The 20,873-nt window shown below is 41.5% G+C and overlaps 2 protein-coding genes across 2 annotated transcripts in view; one reads left to right on the top strand and one right to left on the bottom strand.

Annotated features, from left to right (window-relative positions):
• Positions 1-2,582: 2,582 nt before the first annotated feature.
• On the top strand, positions 2,583-7,816 carry prss35 (serine protease 35). Its single transcript, XM_008277619.1, has 2 exons — positions 2,583-2,733; positions 5,280-7,816. The coding sequence occupies exon 2, from the start codon at positions 5,299-5,301 to the stop codon at positions 6,571-6,573; it is 1,275 nt and encodes a 424-aa protein (XP_008275841.1). The 5' UTR covers positions 2,583-2,733; positions 5,280-5,298; the 3' UTR covers positions 6,574-7,816.
• A 2,938-nt stretch (positions 7,817-10,754) lies between these two features.
• Positions 10,755-20,873, bottom strand: part of snap91a (synaptosome associated protein 91a) — a 60,868-nt gene continuing 50,749 nt past the window's right edge. Inside the window, exons 20-29 of the mRNA XM_008277618.1 lie at positions 20,447-20,563; positions 19,366-19,437; positions 17,980-18,216; positions 14,759-14,956; positions 14,645-14,663; positions 13,495-13,585; positions 13,183-13,272; positions 12,744-12,863; positions 11,664-11,752; positions 10,755-10,972 (exon numbers count right to left, since the gene is read on the bottom strand). Coding sequence (XP_008275840.1) covers positions 11,672-11,752; positions 12,744-12,863; positions 13,183-13,272; positions 13,495-13,585; positions 14,645-14,663; positions 14,759-14,956; positions 17,980-18,216; positions 19,366-19,437; positions 20,447-20,563 — 1,025 coding nt within the window. The 3' untranslated portion in view covers positions 10,755-10,972; positions 11,664-11,671. The remainder of the gene's footprint in view (positions 10,973-11,663; positions 11,753-12,743; positions 12,864-13,182; positions 13,273-13,494; positions 13,586-14,644; positions 14,664-14,758; positions 14,957-17,979; positions 18,217-19,365; positions 19,438-20,446; positions 20,564-20,873) is intronic.

Below are 20,873 nucleotides of genomic sequence, written 5' to 3'. Positions count from 1 at the left end.
TGTGTCGTGAATTGGCGCTATACAGATAAATCTGAACTGAATGGAAGGTGATTGCTCAAAAATCAGGTTCTAGTCCAAATGACATCCTGCCCTCTTCATTCCCTCCTGAGCCAGATGTGTATCATCACCCTCCCTCCCCTCTCTCCCCTCCTCTCGTTTTCTCTCCCTCATTACACACATATTTTCCGTGTCTTTTCTTGGCTCATTGAGACTTCAGCCAGTGGCCGTAACATTCTTCCCCTGTCAGCCAGAGGCCTCCTCCGTTTCTACTCGTTGGTTTTCACCTCGCATCATGCAAACACAAAAACATTATTTGAGTGGGCTGTCACACAGCAGCTCAACCTGCCAAGTGCTTGGAGACACTTTCCATCAACCAGACGACTGAGTTAGTCAGCATCCAAATCTACTGATGCGCCGCAACAGAGCCAAAACTATTAGCTGTGGAATTGGCTGAGAGGAAAAAAAAAAGCACTGAAATAAGTTGATAAATTATCACATTTTATAATTTCCTGCACACATGTGTGTATTTTGCTTTTAATGAATCATGAAACACTGTATCTGGAAAGTATATGCACAATTTCGCAAATGATTGTGAGAATGACTCCTGTTTTACCTGATGAAGGTCAAAGGACCAGAAGTTCATTAATGTGTGGGAGTTCTCACTTCTCTTATCTATCGACATTTCCTCCGACACACCTGAAGAAGCTGTAGGTGTGCATGAGCCTTTACGGTCAAGATTCTTTGAGTGTTATTCACACATAAGCCCTTCCTGGGAGTTGAGACCCCTTTAAATGGACGCCTCCAGAACGTTTTCATGGCAAGATGGGGCCAATGAAAATCTTGGGGTGGCAACCAAAAATCAAAGGGCTTACCTGAGTTTCTGAATTTTATCATGCTGTAGAGTGTCAATGAAAACTACGCCAGTGTAAGAAATGTTCAGAAATGACATGCTGGTATACCTTGGTTTCTTATTTTACTGTTAATATTACAGTTATTATTGGGTGGGCAGTGTTCAGGGATAAGATGCTGCAGAGTATTTTCAGGGGGGAAACATTCACCTTTAGGCAAAACATCCACTTTAATTATACTTTCACTATGAAAATTCTGTCCATGTGTGATGATAGTTTAACTACAACAGCTCATAGACAATAAAACATGTTTCAGATTCAGATTCGTTTCATTTTCATTGCAACAAGTACAACAAAAAGGAAGGTGCAGGCTTTTCAGTGCAAAAACAAAACATAAAAACTTTGTAAAAACGTTGTAACTTTGTGTTGTCATTGTCAAACAGCTATTCGTTGTCAGTTTGGTAGTTACTTTAATGACTAGAATGGTTGCATCATCTAACGTGCCCATACATGCAATCATATCAGTGCTGCAAATATCTTGCTGTAAAATGGAAAAAATCTTCCAAACTTGGACATTGTAGTTGCATTCACTAAAACTTGGACATGAACTTGACCCATCAGCTCTGGGGAGGACACAGGACTGATCAATGAGATTTAAGAGGTGACCTTTGTCCTGAAGAAGATAAACCTGCATCATCAGATGTTTCATGGATGGAAAACTGGAAGAAAAAAAAAAATCTAATGCAAGTGTTCAGAGCTCAAAATTATATGCAACATGTGTCAAATAGATGGTGCATTGAAAAACTTGGGTTGGAATAGACAAAGAGAAATGAAAACTATCACCACGTGTAATATTAAAACAAGAGTAGTAAAGTCCTTTTTTGGATGAATTTCATGTGGCTTTCTGATTGTTGATGGACGTCTACTTTTGTGGATGTTTTGTTCATTTAAGATGTTTTAATTCTGGTGAAAGTGCAACAATTAGATTTACTCCTGCAGCAGTTTGCATCTGACATTCAAATTTTGCTGCAACTCCTTTTAAATTCTAACACCTGAGAAAAGAAAAGACTTAAAAGGAAAGACTTCAGTGTGGAAAAACTGGAAACTTCAGGATAACTTTCCTAAAACTTAAGTTGCAGCAATACAAACTGTTCACTTGAGAGGAATCAAATGATTTATGTGGCTCTAACCCAAAGTAGTTGCATCAATATTGCTTGTTAATGTAATTTTGGATAAACTTAATTCCTGTTTCTGGAAAAGCATCACTTCCAGCATGTTTCCACCTCATTGGACTGGTAGAATAAAGACGCTGCAGATGCTGAGGCTCACATGGCTCCCAGTGGAAACGCCTCAGAAACCATTGTAGAGATGATGGAACTAATTCCTTCACAGTCCGCTGAACGTCCCGCCGACTGAGGTGCGTTTCATTCTCTGCCTCCTCCCGCCTGGTTTTATTCTAACGCACCTCCCGCCTGCTTCTGCTGCTCAATAGACCTCTGACTTCACTCCAATTCAGCCTTTCTGGTCAGATCTCTCAGTCTGGTCCCACCCATATGTGAACAGCTTTTGTCAAGAGTGAAAGAAAAAAAAAAAAAAACGGTCCTTTTCAGATTTGTCCTCCCCCCTCAGCCCTCCTCCTCCTCCTCCTCCTCCCTCCTCCTCAGCATCAAGTGCAGCTGAGCGCAGCGTCCCGGCTGCGACTTTCTTTCAGGCTCTTTGAAGGAGCGATGAGGAGCAGGCAGCCGTCGCCCCGCTGATACCGGGACTTTCTGGGGATGCACTAAACACCCGTTTGTTTTCCAGCGGGATCATATTTGTAAATATCCGGGGAGACAACAAACAATACGTTGCGGATTTGGCAGATCCATCAATCGGATGCGAGCAGGTAGGAAGCATTTATTCATTCTGCACATTTATTACCATCTCTCGATGGAAACATGAAAGGAATGTCTTCTTTTATCCCTTTTCTCTGCTTTTAAAAAATTATTTTTCCTTTTTTAAAAAAATTATTTTTACCATTATCACTTTCAAAATAGATTTTCCTCCAGTTTTGCTTCTTTTTGCCGATTTTTTAAAGGTGGATTTAATTCCATTTTATGTTCTTTTAAATCAATATTGTCATTATTGAGTGATGTTACCTAATTAAGGCTCCCATAATTACATATTTGAAACGTTTTTCTATAGATTGCTTTAGAAATGGTAGGCCATCTTCTTTCCACATCCAGATGATGCAGATGTGGACTTACAGATGTTTTCACACTTCCATCAGATTGAATTAGCTATTTCTTTGAATATTTGTTCAAACATGCAGCTCATACTTTTACTAAGATGCTTTGATATGATTGAAATCTGGCTTTTTTTGGTCACATCTCTGGAAACTCTGAGCCTGAGAGTTTATCTGAAGTTGTGCAAATGAATCAGAATAAATGAAATCACCTCTTCATAAAAGTGCTGTTGAAGTGGACCAGAGCTCACAGAGATGTGGACCATAGCGCCATCCCTTGGTGGCTTTGCTTCCTGGGTGCCTCCAGCACTCTCTTGTGACTCCCTCCGCTGAGGGACGAAGAGGGCACCGCTTCCTGTTTAGCTGACTGCAGTGGAAAATAGTTTAGCTGAAATGAGCTCTAAGACCGAGGAGCCATCATGGCAGCATATCAGTTTCCACTCTATGCTGAATAATTGCAGGCTTTCTCCTGGATTTGTGTTATGTCTGAGTCTGGCGGTGGGAGTGCGAAACTGAGGAGAAACTAAGGGTCATTTTTGTATCCTCATTTATTGAAGCTGTTTTACAGCCCTTGCGGGCTTGTATTTTATTACCGTCTGCTGCATGCTGGTTAGATGTTGGCCTCTGGGTATGTTTAATTGGACTCTGTGTGGTAGGGTTAAGCCAAAAAGTCCCCTTTGCAGTCAGACCCAGTTGCATGAAAGTGACAAACTTGGTAGAATCTCTGCAACGGACGATGAAGAACTGATAGGATCCACAGGTGAAGCCATGAAGTCATTTCTCGCTCTCTGCTGAGTCTCCTGGGAGCTTTGCCAAACCAGGCAGAGTCTCATTTTCACACTCTACTTTTTAACTCAAAGGGAATGTGTGTCTGTGGACCCCTCTGGCCAATCCAAACCCTAAAGGTTTGTCAGCCAGCTGCAGATATCAGTCCATATGTCACGTTGTATTTAAATCCATCAACAGAATGAAGGTAACCACTGTGGCATCTCACTCTTGACTCCTGTTTGAAATAAAGTGTTGGATTTACAGTCCAATTTCATCCAAATAAATTTCTCTCCTTGTGTTTAAAACGGCCTGTGTGACTTCATTACCACAGTCACGCTGATGAAATAAAGCTCTCCTGCTCTGCTGTAATTTTCTTTATTGGGTTATCAGGATTATTGGCAGCTTCACACTCATACAGTAGAAGCATAAACCAGCAGAGAATCTGCAGCCTGCACAGTCGCTCTGTCTGATGTCATTCGTGTGCATGCATGGAGTCTAGTGGAGCAAAGAAACCAGATATGGTCATTACTGGAGGAGAAGGTTAACCATTGTGGCAAACCTCCAAGCCAATGTCTCAGCTCATTCAAAGGATCAGGGTTCATCTTCTCCTACTCGCCGGCCGCAGCCTCCAGTGAGACTCGGAGGACATAAATCTCCTCTGAACCGCACAGCTAATGTATCAGCTTTTATGTTTCAAGAGCTTTAGAGTATTTTGAACCGAATGCCATTCCCTGAAATATAAATTAAGGACCCAACCATTTCAGCAAGCTTTTGCATACTTTAGTATGTTGTGCCGTCACACACTGCTGAGCTGTCCCTGTGATGGTCTGGAAGTCCACGTCTGTTGAATGATTCTGATCATCTGGACTACATTGCCTCCCTGTGGCTGGAAACTGAGCTGTGTGTATTGGTTATTGATCAAGAGGCCTCAACAATGAACCTTTTTAGTCCCACATGAAAGGAAAACCTGCCGGTAACTAAAGATTAAAATACATCAAATCAATCAAACATTTCAAAAACCACAAATCTCAACCTCATGATCACAGCTACAGAGTCACTTGTGATTCATCATCAGGGAACCAAGCTTTGACCTGCTTGTAGTGCTTAGATGAAAGTGGAATCGATCACAAGAGTCATTATGAGTCACCCTCAGGGGATCATGGATGTCAAACTTTAGGGCAACTAATCCGACAGTGGACAACCTCTGTTCCCTTCATGGTAGTGCTAACTTGAAGAACAGTGACGAACACCCCTATGGTACATCCTCTGGCAACCACAAATGAGAACTTCAGGGTAATTGATCGACTAATGTTGAGATATTTTAGTTTGGACGATAACGGTGGAGCTAACATTACTGCCCCAGAGCCTTCAAAATCTGTGACTCTGAAAGTTTCAAACTGGCACAATAATTAATGATTTCCTTCTCTGTTACATTTCAGAGCCAGGCCCAACTTAACAATGGGTGCCCTACCCCTGTGTGTCCTGCTCCCGGTGACGGTGCTGGCTGTGGTGGTTGTTGTAGCTGCTGAGGAGAACACGCTCAATGACGAGTACACTTGGCCACAGTGGAAGGTGCCTCTGGTGAGGAAAAGACGCACTGTGCCACTCAGCAGCCCCAACTTCTCAGCTCACCCTCAACTGGAGCTGAGCGGGACCTGTGGCATCGAGTGTCAGCGTCGCCTCCCGTTACCTTCCCTGGATGACCTGGAGCAGTTCCTGTCCTACGAGACAGTCTACGAGAATGGAACACGCACGTATACCTCAGTTTCTGTGCAGGGCCTCAACGAGGTGACTACCTGGTCCAGAAACGCCTCATCTAGCTCCCGCCACAAGCGAGAGGTGTACGGCACAGATACACGCTTCACCATCGCTGATAAGCAGTTCTCTACCAAATATCCCTTCTCCACCTCTGTGAAGATCTCCACGGGATGCTCTGGGGTTCTGGTGTCACCTAAACACGTGCTGACAGCTGCCCACTGCATCCACGATGGGAAGGATTATCTGGATGGAGTGCAGAAGCTGCGCGTTGGCATTCTGAAGGAGAAGTCCAGGCGGGGGAAAGGAGGAAAAGGGAGAGGAGGGCGGGGAAAGGGCAAAAGAAGAAAAGGAGACAAAGGTAAAGAGGAAGCACAGGAGAAGGAGGAGAATGCTGGGAAAGGGGACCGTAAAGGAAAAGGGAAAAGTAGGAAGAGCCGGAGTCGGCGAAGTGCGGAACCTGAGAAACCTTCATTTAGGTGGACCAGAGTGAAACAGACCCAGGTTCCTAAGGGTTGGTTCAAAGGTGTGTCTGATGGAATGGCTGTGGATTATGACTACGCTGTTTTGGAGCTGAAGAAAGCCCCAAAAGTCAAGCACATGGATCTGGGTGTCATCCCCTCAGTCAAGAAGCTCCCTGCAGGGAGGATCCACTTCTCTGGCTTCGATGATGACCGACCTGGTAACTTGGTGTACCGGTTCTGCTCCGTGTCTGAGGAATCCAACGATTTGTTGTATCAATATTGCGATGCCAAACCCGGCTCCAGCGGCTCTGGGGTCTACATCCGCCTCAAAGAGCCCGGCAAGAGGAAGTGGAAGAGGAAGATCATCGGGGTCTTCTCTGGTCACCAGTGGGTGGACGTTAATGGGGATGGGATGCAGCAGGATTACAACGTGGCGGTGAGGATAACACCCCTCAAGTATGCTCAGATCTGCTACTGGGTCCACGGGGACTCAAGTGAGTGCCAGGTAGCCTGAGACAACTCATGACCCCCCTTAGCCACCACCCCTGACCCTGAGACCCCCTTCACACGACAGACTCCCACCTGCTCTCACCTTTTGTTGCCAACCAGGGGCCCGGCGCCTGCCTCTTCCTCCTCTTCCTACCTTTTTGTTCCCTCCTGTGCCTCCCAGAGACTCCTGATCAACACAGACATACACACAGTCCACACTCAGCCATGCAGACTCAGCATTGACAACAAAAGGAACTCGTCAACGCCTTAGGAGAACTGTGGCTCTTCAGCTTTTTCTAATTTATTTGCTTAAAAAAAACAACTGAGAAAAAAAAAAAAAGTATTGTATGTATTTTTCAGATCATTTAGATCTGTAGTTTCTATTTTGACTCTTTTTAAACAAAGATTTGACCTCTTTGAATACAATGTTGGAAAGTGTGTGTGTATGATAAGCCCTGGTACATTCATACTCTGACGAGGTTTTATATGGAGAAACTTGCATTTTCACGTGTTCTCCACCACTGTAAAAAAAACACAATTGCCTTTGACAAAAGACCCAGGAAAAAATTATATAACTTTTGTTTTGCAAATGAACTATATAGAAATATTAAATCAACTTTTTTTTTTTTTTTAAATAAATGTTTTAATTGAAAAAGCTGGTGTTTTGCATTGTGTATATCTAGAACTTTCTATTGTTTGTTTGTTTTTTTACAACTATCTTTTTAATAAGACTATTTTTCTGTCTAAATAGAGAAAAGGCTCCTTATGGATCCTGGACAGAAGAATTTTCTCTTTGATTTGTGAGTCTTACCATCTTTCTCTGTTCTTGCAATGCAGTGAAATGTGGTTTCATTGTCGTGCACATAATTATATTGGTGCTCTTCCAGAAGTGATGCTAATTTATGGAACTGTAAACTTTTTTGGGTGGGGTGGGGAAGGGGACTTCTCAGTTTTGATAGCCTAGTACTGTACCTATGTATTTAATGTGAGGCTACGTATTTGGGTTGCGTTAAGATGGGACTGAACCATTCATACTTGAGCTGTTTATATTTCTCCAATTCTAAAAAAAAAAAAAAAAAAAAAAAAAAAAGGATCACAAAATGCCATGATATTGTTAAAAATGTCAAATTAAATTTGGAATGTAATATTGTTTGACTGTTCATTTTGCTTATACTCCAAAAAAAATTCACAAGTATCCTTTTGAATACCAAATACCTGAAATTCATGATGCAGATTGAAGACTACCAACCATTAAAAAAAGATTACTACTTGTGTGTTTGTGTGTTTGTGTTTGTGATGATCCTGGTTTGTCCTTAATAATGGGCAGTAGACCATTAACAACAATAGCTATTGTACTACCGTAAATAGCTTTAGCTTAGGAGGTCAACTGCTGATTTTGTCAACACATTTAAACAGGAAAATACTCTTTTGAAAAAGTTTTGAATAAGTTAATAACATACTCAAAAAACAGATAAGTCACATGGAATATACATTTATCACAACTGCACAGTCACAAAACTAAGACTGTCCCAGCGAAGAGCAAACTGCTGCAAAAAGAAATTTCAAGAAACGTTTTGTGCAGGTAACTCTGCTCAAGTGTATCTACAAAAGAGAAAAATACTATCTGCTGATGCCAAGGGTTTAGTTACTCTTTTCGTGGGAGAATGTTACAGCTATTGATAGTTTTGTTAAATAAGTGATTGAAAAACTATTCCACCAAATACACCAAAGAGGACCTTGCCTGTCCAAGCATGTTTAAACTATTTGCTCAACAGATTTAAAAAAAACCCAAAAACAACTTGACAGTGTTTTTGGAATATGTTGCTACAGCAATCATACAATATTGTCTCCTTTTAATGCTGGATAAATGAATATCAAATCTTTAGCTATATTATCCTGTTGCCTTATCTGCATGTGGTCAAATAAAATAAAATAAGGCAGCTTAAGTGCAGCCAACACATGACAGCTTCATTCTACACCCAGAAACCACGACGTTGCTTCTGGGATTAAGTTATAATGCATGGCCCAAGGCTGATAAAGGGTTACAAATAGGTTTCATCACAGAGTTTCTTTGAAAGACAGGGCCACAGGATAAGGCATTAGTAAAGAAATTGCAATATCCTCTGAATGACAGTTGTGAACACACACACATAATTTTCGGACCTTTGGAGCCCAATCTTTGCTTTTTGAGTTGGTAATACACACCATACTTTACTATATTTTCATGTGGTGGAACCGATATGAAATCAAGCATATCTACCATATTGAATAAAAAAAATGGGCAGTTCAATCCGTCATTGAATTTATTGCATCTCAAAGGGCTTACATGCACTGGGGAGGGCCATCGTAAATAAAATAAATTTACAACTAAACAAAAATACAATTTTCATAATTCCGTCATGAAAAATGTTAATAATCTTCCATTATTTTCTCTGAATCACATTTGATTCTCACAACTGATCCACCGAAATGACAACACACAGAGTAAGCTTCGTAACGGTCCGTCTGTAGTTTACAGCACAGGAGAGGCAGCTACTGTCAGCACTGACAACACACTGATTCCATTGGTAGTCAGCAGGAACACAAGTGTTTGGTGTAAAGATGCGTTTTTTGGGGGGAACAAGTTCATGGCTGGACAGTTCAACAGTGACCTCCTGTGGGCTTCTCTGCACATTGCTCCCACATACAGTAATACAGATCTTCCACTAACGATTGGCCAAAGGTCAGTAGGTCAAATGACGAGTCAAACACCTTGTTCAGACAGCAACCACATGTGAATATCTGGTAAATCTCACCATCTATCTTGGCATTTACAGATGGGAGTTTCTGTAGCAGCTGTGCAGCCACACACACTGTAACTTGTTTTGTCCATTAGCACTGGGAGCAACAGGCTAATAACAAGGAAGTTAAAGGTACTCTGTGGAGTTTTTGACTGCTAGTAGTGCTAACAAGCTATGTTTTGATGAGCGGGTCCCCCCATGTTGTTTGTAAACAATGTAGATTTCAAAGTTAAAAAATAAATTATCTGATGATGAAGAAAATGAATTTATCACATCTGTTAGGTGTCAAACTACACATAAAGCTCTCTTTGGTGATAAATACTGAATGTAAACAGATTCTTTTGGGGGGGAGGAAACTTGACAGTGTACCTTTAATCTATTCCTAATTCTGACTTTTAAGATGGGATTTTCAGTTCACAGTGAAAAATGAAAAAACTCTTTCTTGCAGGTTCACCGTGCTGCTAATCCGCAAGTTTTCAAAGCATGTTGCTCTAAAGCGATTTAATCTTAGTCTAAATCGGCTGTAAAATCACTTAGTTTGACGTGTCTGAACATAGAGCTTGGTATGGCAAGCTTATTGAACACAAAATAACCACCCTGACCTGGTCAACGGTAATAATGAAAGCTGAACAGGTATACTGAAGGAAAGACTGAATTCATCTCTACAATGAATAACTAAAGTGGTTTCTCTGGAAGTAAGTTGTAAGATATGTTCTTTAATAGCAATGCCAGCAAATATCAACAGCAGTCTGGAGGATTATTCTATAACAGACAACAAAGTAACATGGAACAAAAAGACAAAAAAAACATAGAAAAATAAGCCACGAGTAAAAAAAACACGAGAAACACAAGAAGGATCACTTGCTGGTCTGGTATGACTCAGAAGCCCATAGAAGTTGTTTTTAAATATACAGTATATTAATCATGTAGTGGTAGTCATATTTGTTTCCAAATATTTTCAAATGATGACGGGAAATAGAAGGATACTCACACGACTTCTTACAATTTCATGTCAGATTCACATTTATATTTCTCTTCAACAGACATACAGAATAGAGACGTAATCCTCGCCAGAGAAATCTATGTACATCGAAGAGGATCTTTCTGTAAACAACACGCAACATGTTTCTCCGAAAATCTACCAGGGCTTTGTTTGACCACTCTCATTCAATCAGAGTGGGACACAGAAGAGCTCCGCCCCCTTCATAAAGAGGCGGAGACAAAGACAGGGTGGGTGGGGGGAAGTGGGTGGAGCTCAGGACACCAAAGCACATCCATCATTCAACTCGGCACTAGAAATAAATCTAAACACATACGCCTTCACTTTCTCTCACTTACTTTTCTGGACTGTTTTTTTTTTTTTTGTCAGGATTTTGTGTGATTTTGTTTAGACAAAAGATTAGTACATTGACATAAGCACACGCTTGTATTTTTTTTTTTCTCATATATTTATATTTAATCCGCTATGGTTCACTTTCACAGTTTGTGCTACGACATCACACAGGAGAAGGGCGGGGCGTGGATGGGCGAGGGGAAGAAAATAGGCTCTTATAAGGTTTTAGTAGCTGAACGCTGCTGGCATCCTGAGATGTTGACAGACACCAGGTAAAAGGTGAGAGAGCTCTGATCCAGAGAGGAAAGCAGCTGGAAGAGAGAGACATTTCAACGTTACGGTCACATTGTTCTTGATTCAAATAAAGTGTGAGGTCTTTGATAAAAGCTGACAGCCTGTGATTTTAATTTTTTTCCCCTTTTTTTAAATACTGATGCTGCGTTTATAATACAGGTCGAGTGCAGAGTGGTGATTTGGATAAATAAGGGGTTCAAGTACTCCACACATGTGCTAAATGGCCCTTAAATAGCACACAAGTAGCTGAAGATCAATTAAAATTGTTAGAATTCTGCCACCATTCATTTCTAATAGTCCACTGCAAAGAGATGTGTGCAATAAGGCTCATTTTGTAATTTCACTTTTGTGTAATTATAAAGGAAGGCAGCTGGATGAGCTGAACCCAACACAGATATTATCTTAAAAGAGATCCAGAAGTGGGAAGCTCACACTCAGACAGTAAAAAATTCACAACTGCTCCATCTGCAGGCGCTGACATGATAGTGTTGACCAAGAAAAAAACGGAAATTACATTAAACAAACAAACTGATTTGTTATATTACTTGTTAATGACCTATTAGCTTTTTCTGAACTCTGATTTCTGAATTCAAACTCAGTAGCAAAACAGTCTGGACTGTTCTATCCCAGACATACAACATCACAACACGAAGCAGCACCAAACTAACACCACAGTTGGTCCATGCTGAATGTGCTCTGAGTTCCCACCTGGGACGTTATAAGAAGTCCTTGAGGTCGAGATCGGCCAGAGGGTCCTTAGGCTTCTTGGGGCTCTGGCTTGCAGGTCCTGGAGAAAGCTGAGGAGACAGAAGACATATGCTCTTCATGAACTCACTACATAAGATTTTTTGGCAGTAATGATTCCCTTTGACAAATTCAGCATGTATCCATTTTTATAATTTCAATAATTAAATTTTGTTTCTGTAACTTTTTTCAAAGATAGAGTTACAAGGAGCTTTACAAAATGGTAAAACGTACAAAACATTAAAAAGCAACAATAAAACATGAACATAATACAATAAAACATTAAAATAGTGGTGACAAAATAGTACACAAGCACGAATATTATCTAAATGTATGTTCTTTGAATTGAGGCACTGACTGAGCTGTGCTCACAGTAAGTAAAAGCTTTTCCTTTGCTTTAAATCTGGACTGTGGAACTTCTAAAACCATTTGATTCTCTGACCTGAGGGGTCTTGAGGTGCAGAATAAGGGGTTTAGAGGGTGTGAGATGTATTTCAGAGCCAGACAACGCAGAGATTTAAAAGCATTTGGGAGAATCTTAAATTGAATTCTGTAACGGTGGAAAAGAAAAAAATGCTCTAGCTCACAGTCATCGTGGACAGAGCTAGGTAAAGGACGAAGCTTCAGTGTTCCCTCAGAATACTGACAGAATTGTTTTGGTGGAACATTTGCATGCACAGGGGCAAAAACTGTCACTGGAATGGATAATTTTCGATGATACTGCATGATCCAAATCCTTGGCAAAACTTGATATTTTTAGCACAGCAGGTTGCTAGCCCTGAAGTTGTTGGTGTCCCATAGCTAAGTAGATTTTGAAAACGCTAACGTACAGATAGAAGAAGGGATGAACAAAGATGCCTAAAATGAGCAGCCAATAGCAGAGTTATACCCACAATCTACATCTGATGAGTCAGACTAAGACTGGACTAATGTGCATAGAGTATTTTTAGTCATGTAAGCAATAATTTACTTATCTATTTACTTGATACGTGAAAGCAGCTTTGCATTAGTGTGAATGTGTGATGTTACCGGCGCTCCGGGTGCAGCGGCTCCGGGTGCAGCTCCAGCCACCCCAGTGAAGGGAGGTCTCATCATGGGCTGTCCCATCATAGGCTGCCCCATCATGGGCTGCATCATAGGGGCTCCAGGCCCTGCTGCAGGAGGCTGTGAGATCAGGACAGTACATTAGACTGGGACTAATCCTCATCTGCCTTCAACATGATCAAACGGCAGAACATCACAAGGCTAAAAATAGCTCCCAAGTCAGCTAGTGTAAGCACAAGAGAGAATAATTCACCAAACAGTTTAGATATTAAAGCAAGCCAAGGTAGTCATCTGGGCAGTAATGTGTCACTGATGGCCGATATTTATTAAGGACTCAGCTGGCTCACTATCAAGTCAAAGCAGCTGTTCCCCCCTTCTAATAGTTTTAAAGGTCTCAGTTTCTCAGTAAGGAGTTAATTGTGGATGAAATGAAGCTCACCATGCCAAAGCCCGGCTGAGCACTCATTGGTGGCATCATGGCGGGTGGAGCTGGTCCAGGTGCCCCAGGAGCTCCGGGGGCAGCACCGGCCTAAAGGCGCAGACACAGGTCACACAACTTGTACGTTCTTAAAACCTTTGTCACAAATCCCACAGCTTGCGTGAGTGGCAAGTGTGTGCATCGTGGCTGCATAAAGACAACGTTGGCACCATCATCCTATGAGTTTACAGTGGAAAGCACATTTCTAAACTCAGCTTTCAGAAACACTGGTTAAGGGTGATCGCACAGCAGGGCAGTTAATGGTGTTCTTACCATGGGGGCTCCTGGTGTGGCCCAGCTTGTGGGGGCTACATGTGGCATCCAGTTGGCGCCTCCTGTCAGCTTCTTCTCACTCTGTGGATCCCTAAAGGAGATCAAACACAGGATGCACCTGAAACTCTGTTTTAAATAAGTTCAGTTTCGTCTGGCTGTCTTTGGATTAACTGGCTTCACTGATCCTAACATCAGTAATAAGTGCTTCCATCATCAGATTGTATTTATTCAGACACTAGATGAAAATGAACATTTGGTTAAAGTGCTATTCAGTGGGCTAAAATGTATAAAATAAATAAGAGGCAGCAACTACTTAGGAACACTAGCTTATTTCCGAATAAAAAGTAGTTTAAAAAGTTCAGCTTTTGTTAGATATGTCGTTACTATAGTCTAGTATTTTTTTAAACTTTTTGTCTGATGATGATGAATTAATGTCACGTTAATCTGAGCTGCTGATAAACACATTAACGCTGTCAGAAATCCTCTCAGGAATAAGATCACATTTGGTCAATGAAAGTGCAGCTTTGATCATAATTATGTATTTGATGATATAAACTAGAACTTTGCTCTGTTTTAAAACTAAGTAACTTACTCATAAGTCTATTGCCATTTATTATTTGTCAATTTATTGCAGTGCCTTTTGTCCCTGTCGGTATCCTGCAGATAATATATCATTTTTTCCAGTGATCTGATTGGTCAGGAGACAGGCTGATGGCAGGTAGTGATCTAACCTTATGCTAAAAAACTCACTGATAGTGCTGCATGGTACAGACTCCAGCACTTTTATTTACATTGTCAAACACAGAAACCCTACATTCATTACACTGTATTTAAGTAATGTTGCGATTCTAGAAAGAAAAAAATTTTCCGGTTGGGTTGGGGAAACAAAACACTGAACAGTGAGGAAAGTGTTCAGTGTTTTGTTACTGCTTGCTGGTTTAACATTGTGCTATTAATATTGTGTGACACATGCAGCACCTTCATTTGCAACCTTTATATGAAAGATGTTACAACCCAGCAACCTTCATCAGCTTCAAGACTGTCGAGCCCCTTTATACCCTTTTGTCTATTTAAAAACTGTGCTGTACATATTCACACTTACACAAGCATCATGCAGTCACAGAATTCACACCTTTAATCACACACTTACTTTTTCTTTACTCCAAGGTCTGAACAGAAAAACAAAGAAGAGTGAATTAACTTTCTGTGTAAACATTTACTTTGAACAGAAATGACTGATGTCCAGGATAGAAAGGTAGCCCACCTCCAACCAGGTTGGCCAGTGATGAGTCCAGATCTCCTCCGATGGTTTTGGTAGCAGGCGGGGTGGAGGGCGGAGCGGCTGCGATGCCTCCTGCTGCGACGGGAGTTCCCATGCTCCCTGCTGTGCTTCCAGCGGTGCTGCCCCCGGTGCTCTGGGGTGTTACGGCAGGCATTAGCAAGTCGCCTAATCCGCCAAGCACTTGTGGAAAGGGTGGGAATGACGGGACAGCAGAAAAACAACACGGATTACAAACCTGTGAAATCCCCTGATCTCGTTAACACAGAGGGTAGATGTGAGAGCAGGCGGTACGGTGAGGGGGATAATCCAGCTGTGACAGCATCCGTTGCCAGCTGTGCATCACATGCACCATATCGGACTGGACTGTAATTATAGTTGAGCATTCAAAGGGATGTAGCTACAGCAACTGAACTCAGCTAGTCAGTCAGTTGCTCAGCCAGATTGCACGACTTGAGACATAAAAAACTAGCTGAATTTGGGGCACAGGTTTTGCACCAGGTGTCATCAAGGTCAAATATACCGATCAGCCCACATTAAAACCACTGACAGGTGAAGTGAATGCCATTAATCCTGGGAAATCTGGGGTTCTGGCATTCATGTAGATGCAAACTTTGTTGCAGACCAAGCACACTCCCTCATGGCAACAGTACTCTCAGGCGGCAGCAGTTCACCCTGCAAGAGTGTATAAACTGCTCAGGAATGACTCCAGGATCATGTCTGAGGCACTGGCCTGGCCTCCACACTCCCCTGATCATTGCCAATGCCCCAGCGCACTACAAAACAACCCCAGAGGTCTGTGTGCGTGGCCTGAAGAGTCTGAGCTGTTTTTTGGCTGCACAAGGGGGATCTTAGGCAGCTGTTATTAATGCTGTGGCTGATCGGTGGAGTTCCCTACTTTACATACCTACCACACTAACAACTACAGCATTGTGTTGCTGAAAGTTGGTTGAGCTCTTTAGCAGTGGCTTCCAACCATCACCTGTCATGTGCCAATTTGTGTTCTATCAGTTTTTACGACCTCATACTAATAATTATAGTAACTGTAATGTTGAAAATACTAATACACTGTCAATATTTAGGTCAGTTTGATCAAGGTTGTATTTGTTGGAGTAGCACTGGGACTGCCAGCAGATGGACATTTTAACTTTTTATCCTGTACTTCAGCTGTATAATACTTTTGTCTAACTATTTCAGCCAAAAAAATCCCATGCATTTAGCTTTTTCAGCTGTTTCTCTGTTAGTATTATCTCTTTCAGCTGTTTCTCTTAATTAAAATCAACCTATTTTAACCATTTACTAGTGCTTTAAGCTAATTGTTTAGAAGCTTCTGCATGCTTACAGCTGGCTACACTCTTGATTGTAGCATAGTTTTCAGGTGTTACACTTGACTGTGTGTGCTTGGATATTTTTTGTCTTGTTAAAACCAAATTTTTACTTTTTCAAATTAGTTGAGCAACTCTGCAATCTTTTCATGTAGCTGCTGGTAAAGTCAAAAGTTGCCAAGGCTACATGAACTGCTTGTTAGAAACCCCTACAAGAAGGGACAATATAAATATGTACAAATGTAACTGTATATATTATATCAGAACCTACAGCAACTAACCAAAGCTTAAAGAAAAGGTATTATGTGTTGTCATGTAGCGTAAACCTTTCCAGTTTCAACAATGTAATGCTGCTTATTGAGCCACTTTTATCACGGAAAATGTTTCTGCAGGCCTTGATGGCATGTGGTTACTCTTAAGAAACGCTGTTCAAAAAGACCAAGGGCAAAGACAAACATAGTTAACAAGTCTTGTGTCATGCAGGAGACACACAGAGGTAATTTTGCCACATGCAATTTAGAAACGTCTTTGAAGGACGCAGAGGGGGAGAGTTGTCCAAACTGCGCATGCTGCAATGCACTGCGGGGTTAAACTCACCAATTACAGATTAGAAGAAGCAAGCAATGACCCAGCAGAGTGGAAAGTGTGTGGATGAGGGAAACAGAAGAGAAAAGGTGTAGAGCAGAAAGAAAGGTTCACTCATGGAGAAGGGGTGGCGTGAGCAAGAGGCGAAGAAAGCACAGCATTTGTGAAAGTGCAAGAAGTAAAAGAGAAGAGAGTCATGTGAAAACAAACAATCGTTGCAAAAGAGGCAGCGGTGCTGAGGAGTAAAAGCAGTCAGCAGAAAGAACAGTTTTATGTCAGGAGGACAGTGACGGCAGCGAATGTCAGAGCCTCATTCATGCAGAAGTCAAGCTGTCAGCAGGAAAAGATAACTAGGTCCACAGCTAAAGCTGCGGTAGGCAGTATGTTTTTGGCATCAGTGGGCAAAAATTCCCTAATAAGCTTTCAGTATATTGACTTTCAGGTTGTCTGGGAGGGAACTAGATTTCTGCTCCTCCTCTTGGATCTGTTTATTGGATTTATAAAATGTAACCTGTGACAGGAGACTTTGGCCGGTCACTAGTCCTTTCAGATTGGCTGCTCTAAAAATACAGATGCATGTCCCTGTCGATGGTGGAAAGCCTGAATCATTGGTGGAAGATCCGGCAAGAATTTCACAGCCTCCCACACACTGTCTAACTTGCAAAAATACATTTGCTACTGCCATTAATAAATAAATCCATTAATTAGCGACATTTTGGTATAGAGTTTTACCACTGGCAACAACTGCAAACACTGGCAAGCAACCAAAAAACACAAAACAAAAATAACGGTGAAGCATTTCAGCAAGGTTGCAGTTCTTCTCCTGAACAGTTAAGCTGTTCTCATCTCAAAAGGCTTTACAGGCTCATAAGTTCACAAATAAAACAGGACACTAATTCTGATAGTATTCCAACCATGTAATGGCACTGGGATCACAATCACAATGTTGCCAACAAGTACAGGTTACTGTTACCTGTAAAGCTACTAAGTGATTGTTGTGTGTGTGTATGAAGCACCTGCATACGCCTGCAGCAGGTCGGCTGTATTTTCAAATGCTGGTGTTTAATTTATTTTACTGATATATATATTTAAGTTTCCCTTTTCCAGATTTTGGCCTCCCACAGCTTTAAGATAGCTAAGTTTTAATAAAGCAGACCAGACTAATGCACATCAAGCAGAAGACCTGTGCCAATATGAACAAAATACTACTTAATTGTCACATTTTGCAAGGCATGACAATTAACTCAACAACTAAAATCAAGCAAAGTCTTCTCTTGAAACACAAGATCAACCTACTTGAAGCATCAAAGCCACCAGAGGGTGCCGGTGTGGTGGATGCAGGTTCTGGTGCTGCTGCTGTCGGAGCCGGCACTATTGGTGCTGCCGCGACTGCAGCAGGTACTGGTGGTGTCGGGGAAGGAAGTGACCCGAGAGCATCGAAGCCTGACTCCAGGAGATCGTTCTGCACCGGAGCCAAGGCTGGAGCCAGGGCTGCTGGGGCAGTGGTGGGAGCAAGGGTGGGGGACATCAGGCCTGACAGATGGAACAAACCGGACTCATATCAGAATCACCATAATTCCATTAGAAACACACATTAAATATGAATGCTGATGCAACACATGGCACATTAAAAAAAATAGAGCTTATGAAGAAAACAAAACAAACAGATGAAAGCTGAATATACTACATATGTTTTATACTTTATACCTTCTCCACGCGCATGTCACGGTTAGCATATAGTTATGAGTGAAATGTGCCACTTGTTGCATTTCAGATGTCTTTAAGTTGTTCAACTAAAGAACCATGTCCCTTTCAAATTTCTCAGATGGTTTGAGAGTTGTAAAGGTATATTAGCAGCATATAATCACTGAAAAATGCAAACAAAATTGAATAGCAGAACATTATTCTTTTGTTTCTCCTTTCTTCGCTCATAAACCATCTCATGGCCTCTCAGATTTATCTTTTGACCCTGTAGAGGAGGCCTGGGTGGTGGAAAAACTGCATCATAGTAATAGTAGTAGTAAAAAGAGCTCAGCTACCACTAAAAGACTGATTATGCATTGATTCATAAGCCTTGTTGGTCTGAAAATGTCTTTTCCCCCTTATAACACCACTGCACTGTGTCTTAGATAGACTTTAAGTGCAGGGCTTACACTTGTATTGAAGTATTGTTAGAATGTTGTACTGCTACTTTATCCAAAAGTACACTGATTTATATAGTAACATGTACCTACAGAGAGTCAAGTCAATGTATACAAAGTAAGTATCTGGGTGTGCTGATTATGCTTTCAGTGTAGCTAACACAATTTCCATTGTAATTCACCAGCTATTCAACAGACACAGAGTGAAATAGGCGAGACACGGCCATGACATCACCAGGAGGTCATGGCGGATAGACGTTTCCAAATGAGTCCTAAACCAATTTGGAAATGCAGTGTAATTAATTCAACTAATCCTGCCAAGTCTGTGCAGTGATTCATTTGACAAATACATCTCCGTCAATACTTACAGCATAATTTCTTAATCAGCAAAAAACACTTCCAACAGACATTCGTCAACACAAAAACCATTTGCGGGACATTTAAGGACATCTTGTTAAATGGTTCTGCTTCATCCAGCCTTTCTAATTTAACCACAATTTCCAAAATATGCTCAAAGAAGTGATAGCTAGAGCAGCCTCACCTCCCAGCAGGTCGTCTCCAGGCCCTCCAGGAGCAGCACTCTGCGTTTCCTCCACAGGGCCGCTGAAGGAGTCTACAGTAGCAGTTATCCAGTTATCCACAAGGCAGCATGGAGGGCAGAAAGGGGTGAGAGGTCAGCCCTGGACCACACATTGAGACACGGTGGGGAGGCAGGAGACAAGATTATCTTTACAAAGTAAAATCATAAATAAATAAAAATGTAAACAAACTGTCAGATGAAATCAGCCAACACATATTAAGGCAGTCCATTCAATAGTTAAGGATAGATTGATATAAAATAAAAGCAAGCAACTAGCAAGAGCAAGGAAGTTAACCCCAAGTTTTATTTCATTAGCTTAGCTAAATACTGACCATTTCATAAAACTGAAACTGTTATTTTAGAAGGACTACTGGAAGCTACTGTTTGTTCTGTATCTAGATGCATCTGCAGTCTGTTTAACAGTTCAAAACTGTTGTTGCACATCTACAATCGAACACAGCATCTAGACAAACCGCACTGCTACAAACATTCATCTTAGAACTTACTGTAAACACTGAGGAAGATAATAATAAATAAAACAAAAAAACCCAGGAGAAAGACATGGAGAAGTTCAATTAAACAATGAACAAACAACAACAACAACAACAGCGATAAATAGAGCACACTTGTTGTGCAGTAGAGATGCACCAATATGGAATTTCTGGGGAATTTTGAGAGGATGTAAATCCTTTTTGTTTAGAGAACCTTTACAATCCCCATGATAAAGACAACATTAACATATTGTAAATCCCCTTCGTAATAAACAGACAACTTTCTAATTAGCGATGGATTTTGGCTCGCTTATAGCAGTTATCTATGAGCATAACACTGTATTCGCTCTCTAATGTAACTCTGGAAGCAGCTTCTGTAATGTTTATTAGGTTAACTGATGCAGTGGTGCCGAAATGTGGACGCAATGTTCCAGCAGAAAACAAAATAAGTCATCTGAGAATCTGTAGAGGGGACTGAGAGAAGAGGCCTAGTTTTAGTGCATGAACAGGTGCAAATTAGCAAAGAGCAAATATGATGCCAGTCACAGTACCCAGCAGGTCAATGACGGGCTCCGGCTCTGCTTTAGGTGGAGATGAGGCTTCTGGGGCAGGAGTAGGAGCAGGAGCAGGAGCTGGAGCAGGGGCAGGAGCTGGAGATGGAAACGAATCTGTATAGCAGAAAAAACAAGAAAAAGGAGATTCATTTCAATAAAGTTTTATCACTGACAGATTCCTTCCAAGTAGAGAACCCTCTGCTCATGTCGTGTTCATTTGTCTGCTCTAAAGGGCTAAAGCACACATGCAGAGAGGAAGCAGGAAAAGGAAGCAAGCATCCCTGCATCTTAACTGTGTATCCACATCCTTGAAGCGTGCACCATTTGGAAGTACAGGTCTGGTCTGCATGTGCATGCAGACACCAGTACCATGCAAAACTTGTCTGGCTGCACTCCTCATAAAAAAGGAAGGGAAACAGTGATG

The sequence above is a fragment of the Stegastes partitus genome, unplaced genomic scaffold (genome assembly GCF_000690725.1).
Source record: "Stegastes partitus isolate 25-593 unplaced genomic scaffold, Stegastes_partitus-1.0.2 Scaffold103, whole genome shotgun sequence".
In the NCBI taxonomy this organism is placed as follows: domain Eukaryota; kingdom Metazoa; phylum Chordata; class Actinopteri; family Pomacentridae; genus Stegastes; species Stegastes partitus.
The sequence above is the reverse complement of the archived record's forward strand: the minus strand, read 5'-3'. Positions and strand labels throughout refer to the sequence as shown.

Bases quoted from the DNA above. Each gene is read 5' to 3' on its own strand.
- prss35 (XM_008277619.1), top strand. From the start codon at position 5,299: ATGGGTGCCCTACCCCTGTGTGTCCTGCTCCCGGTGACGGTGCTGGCT.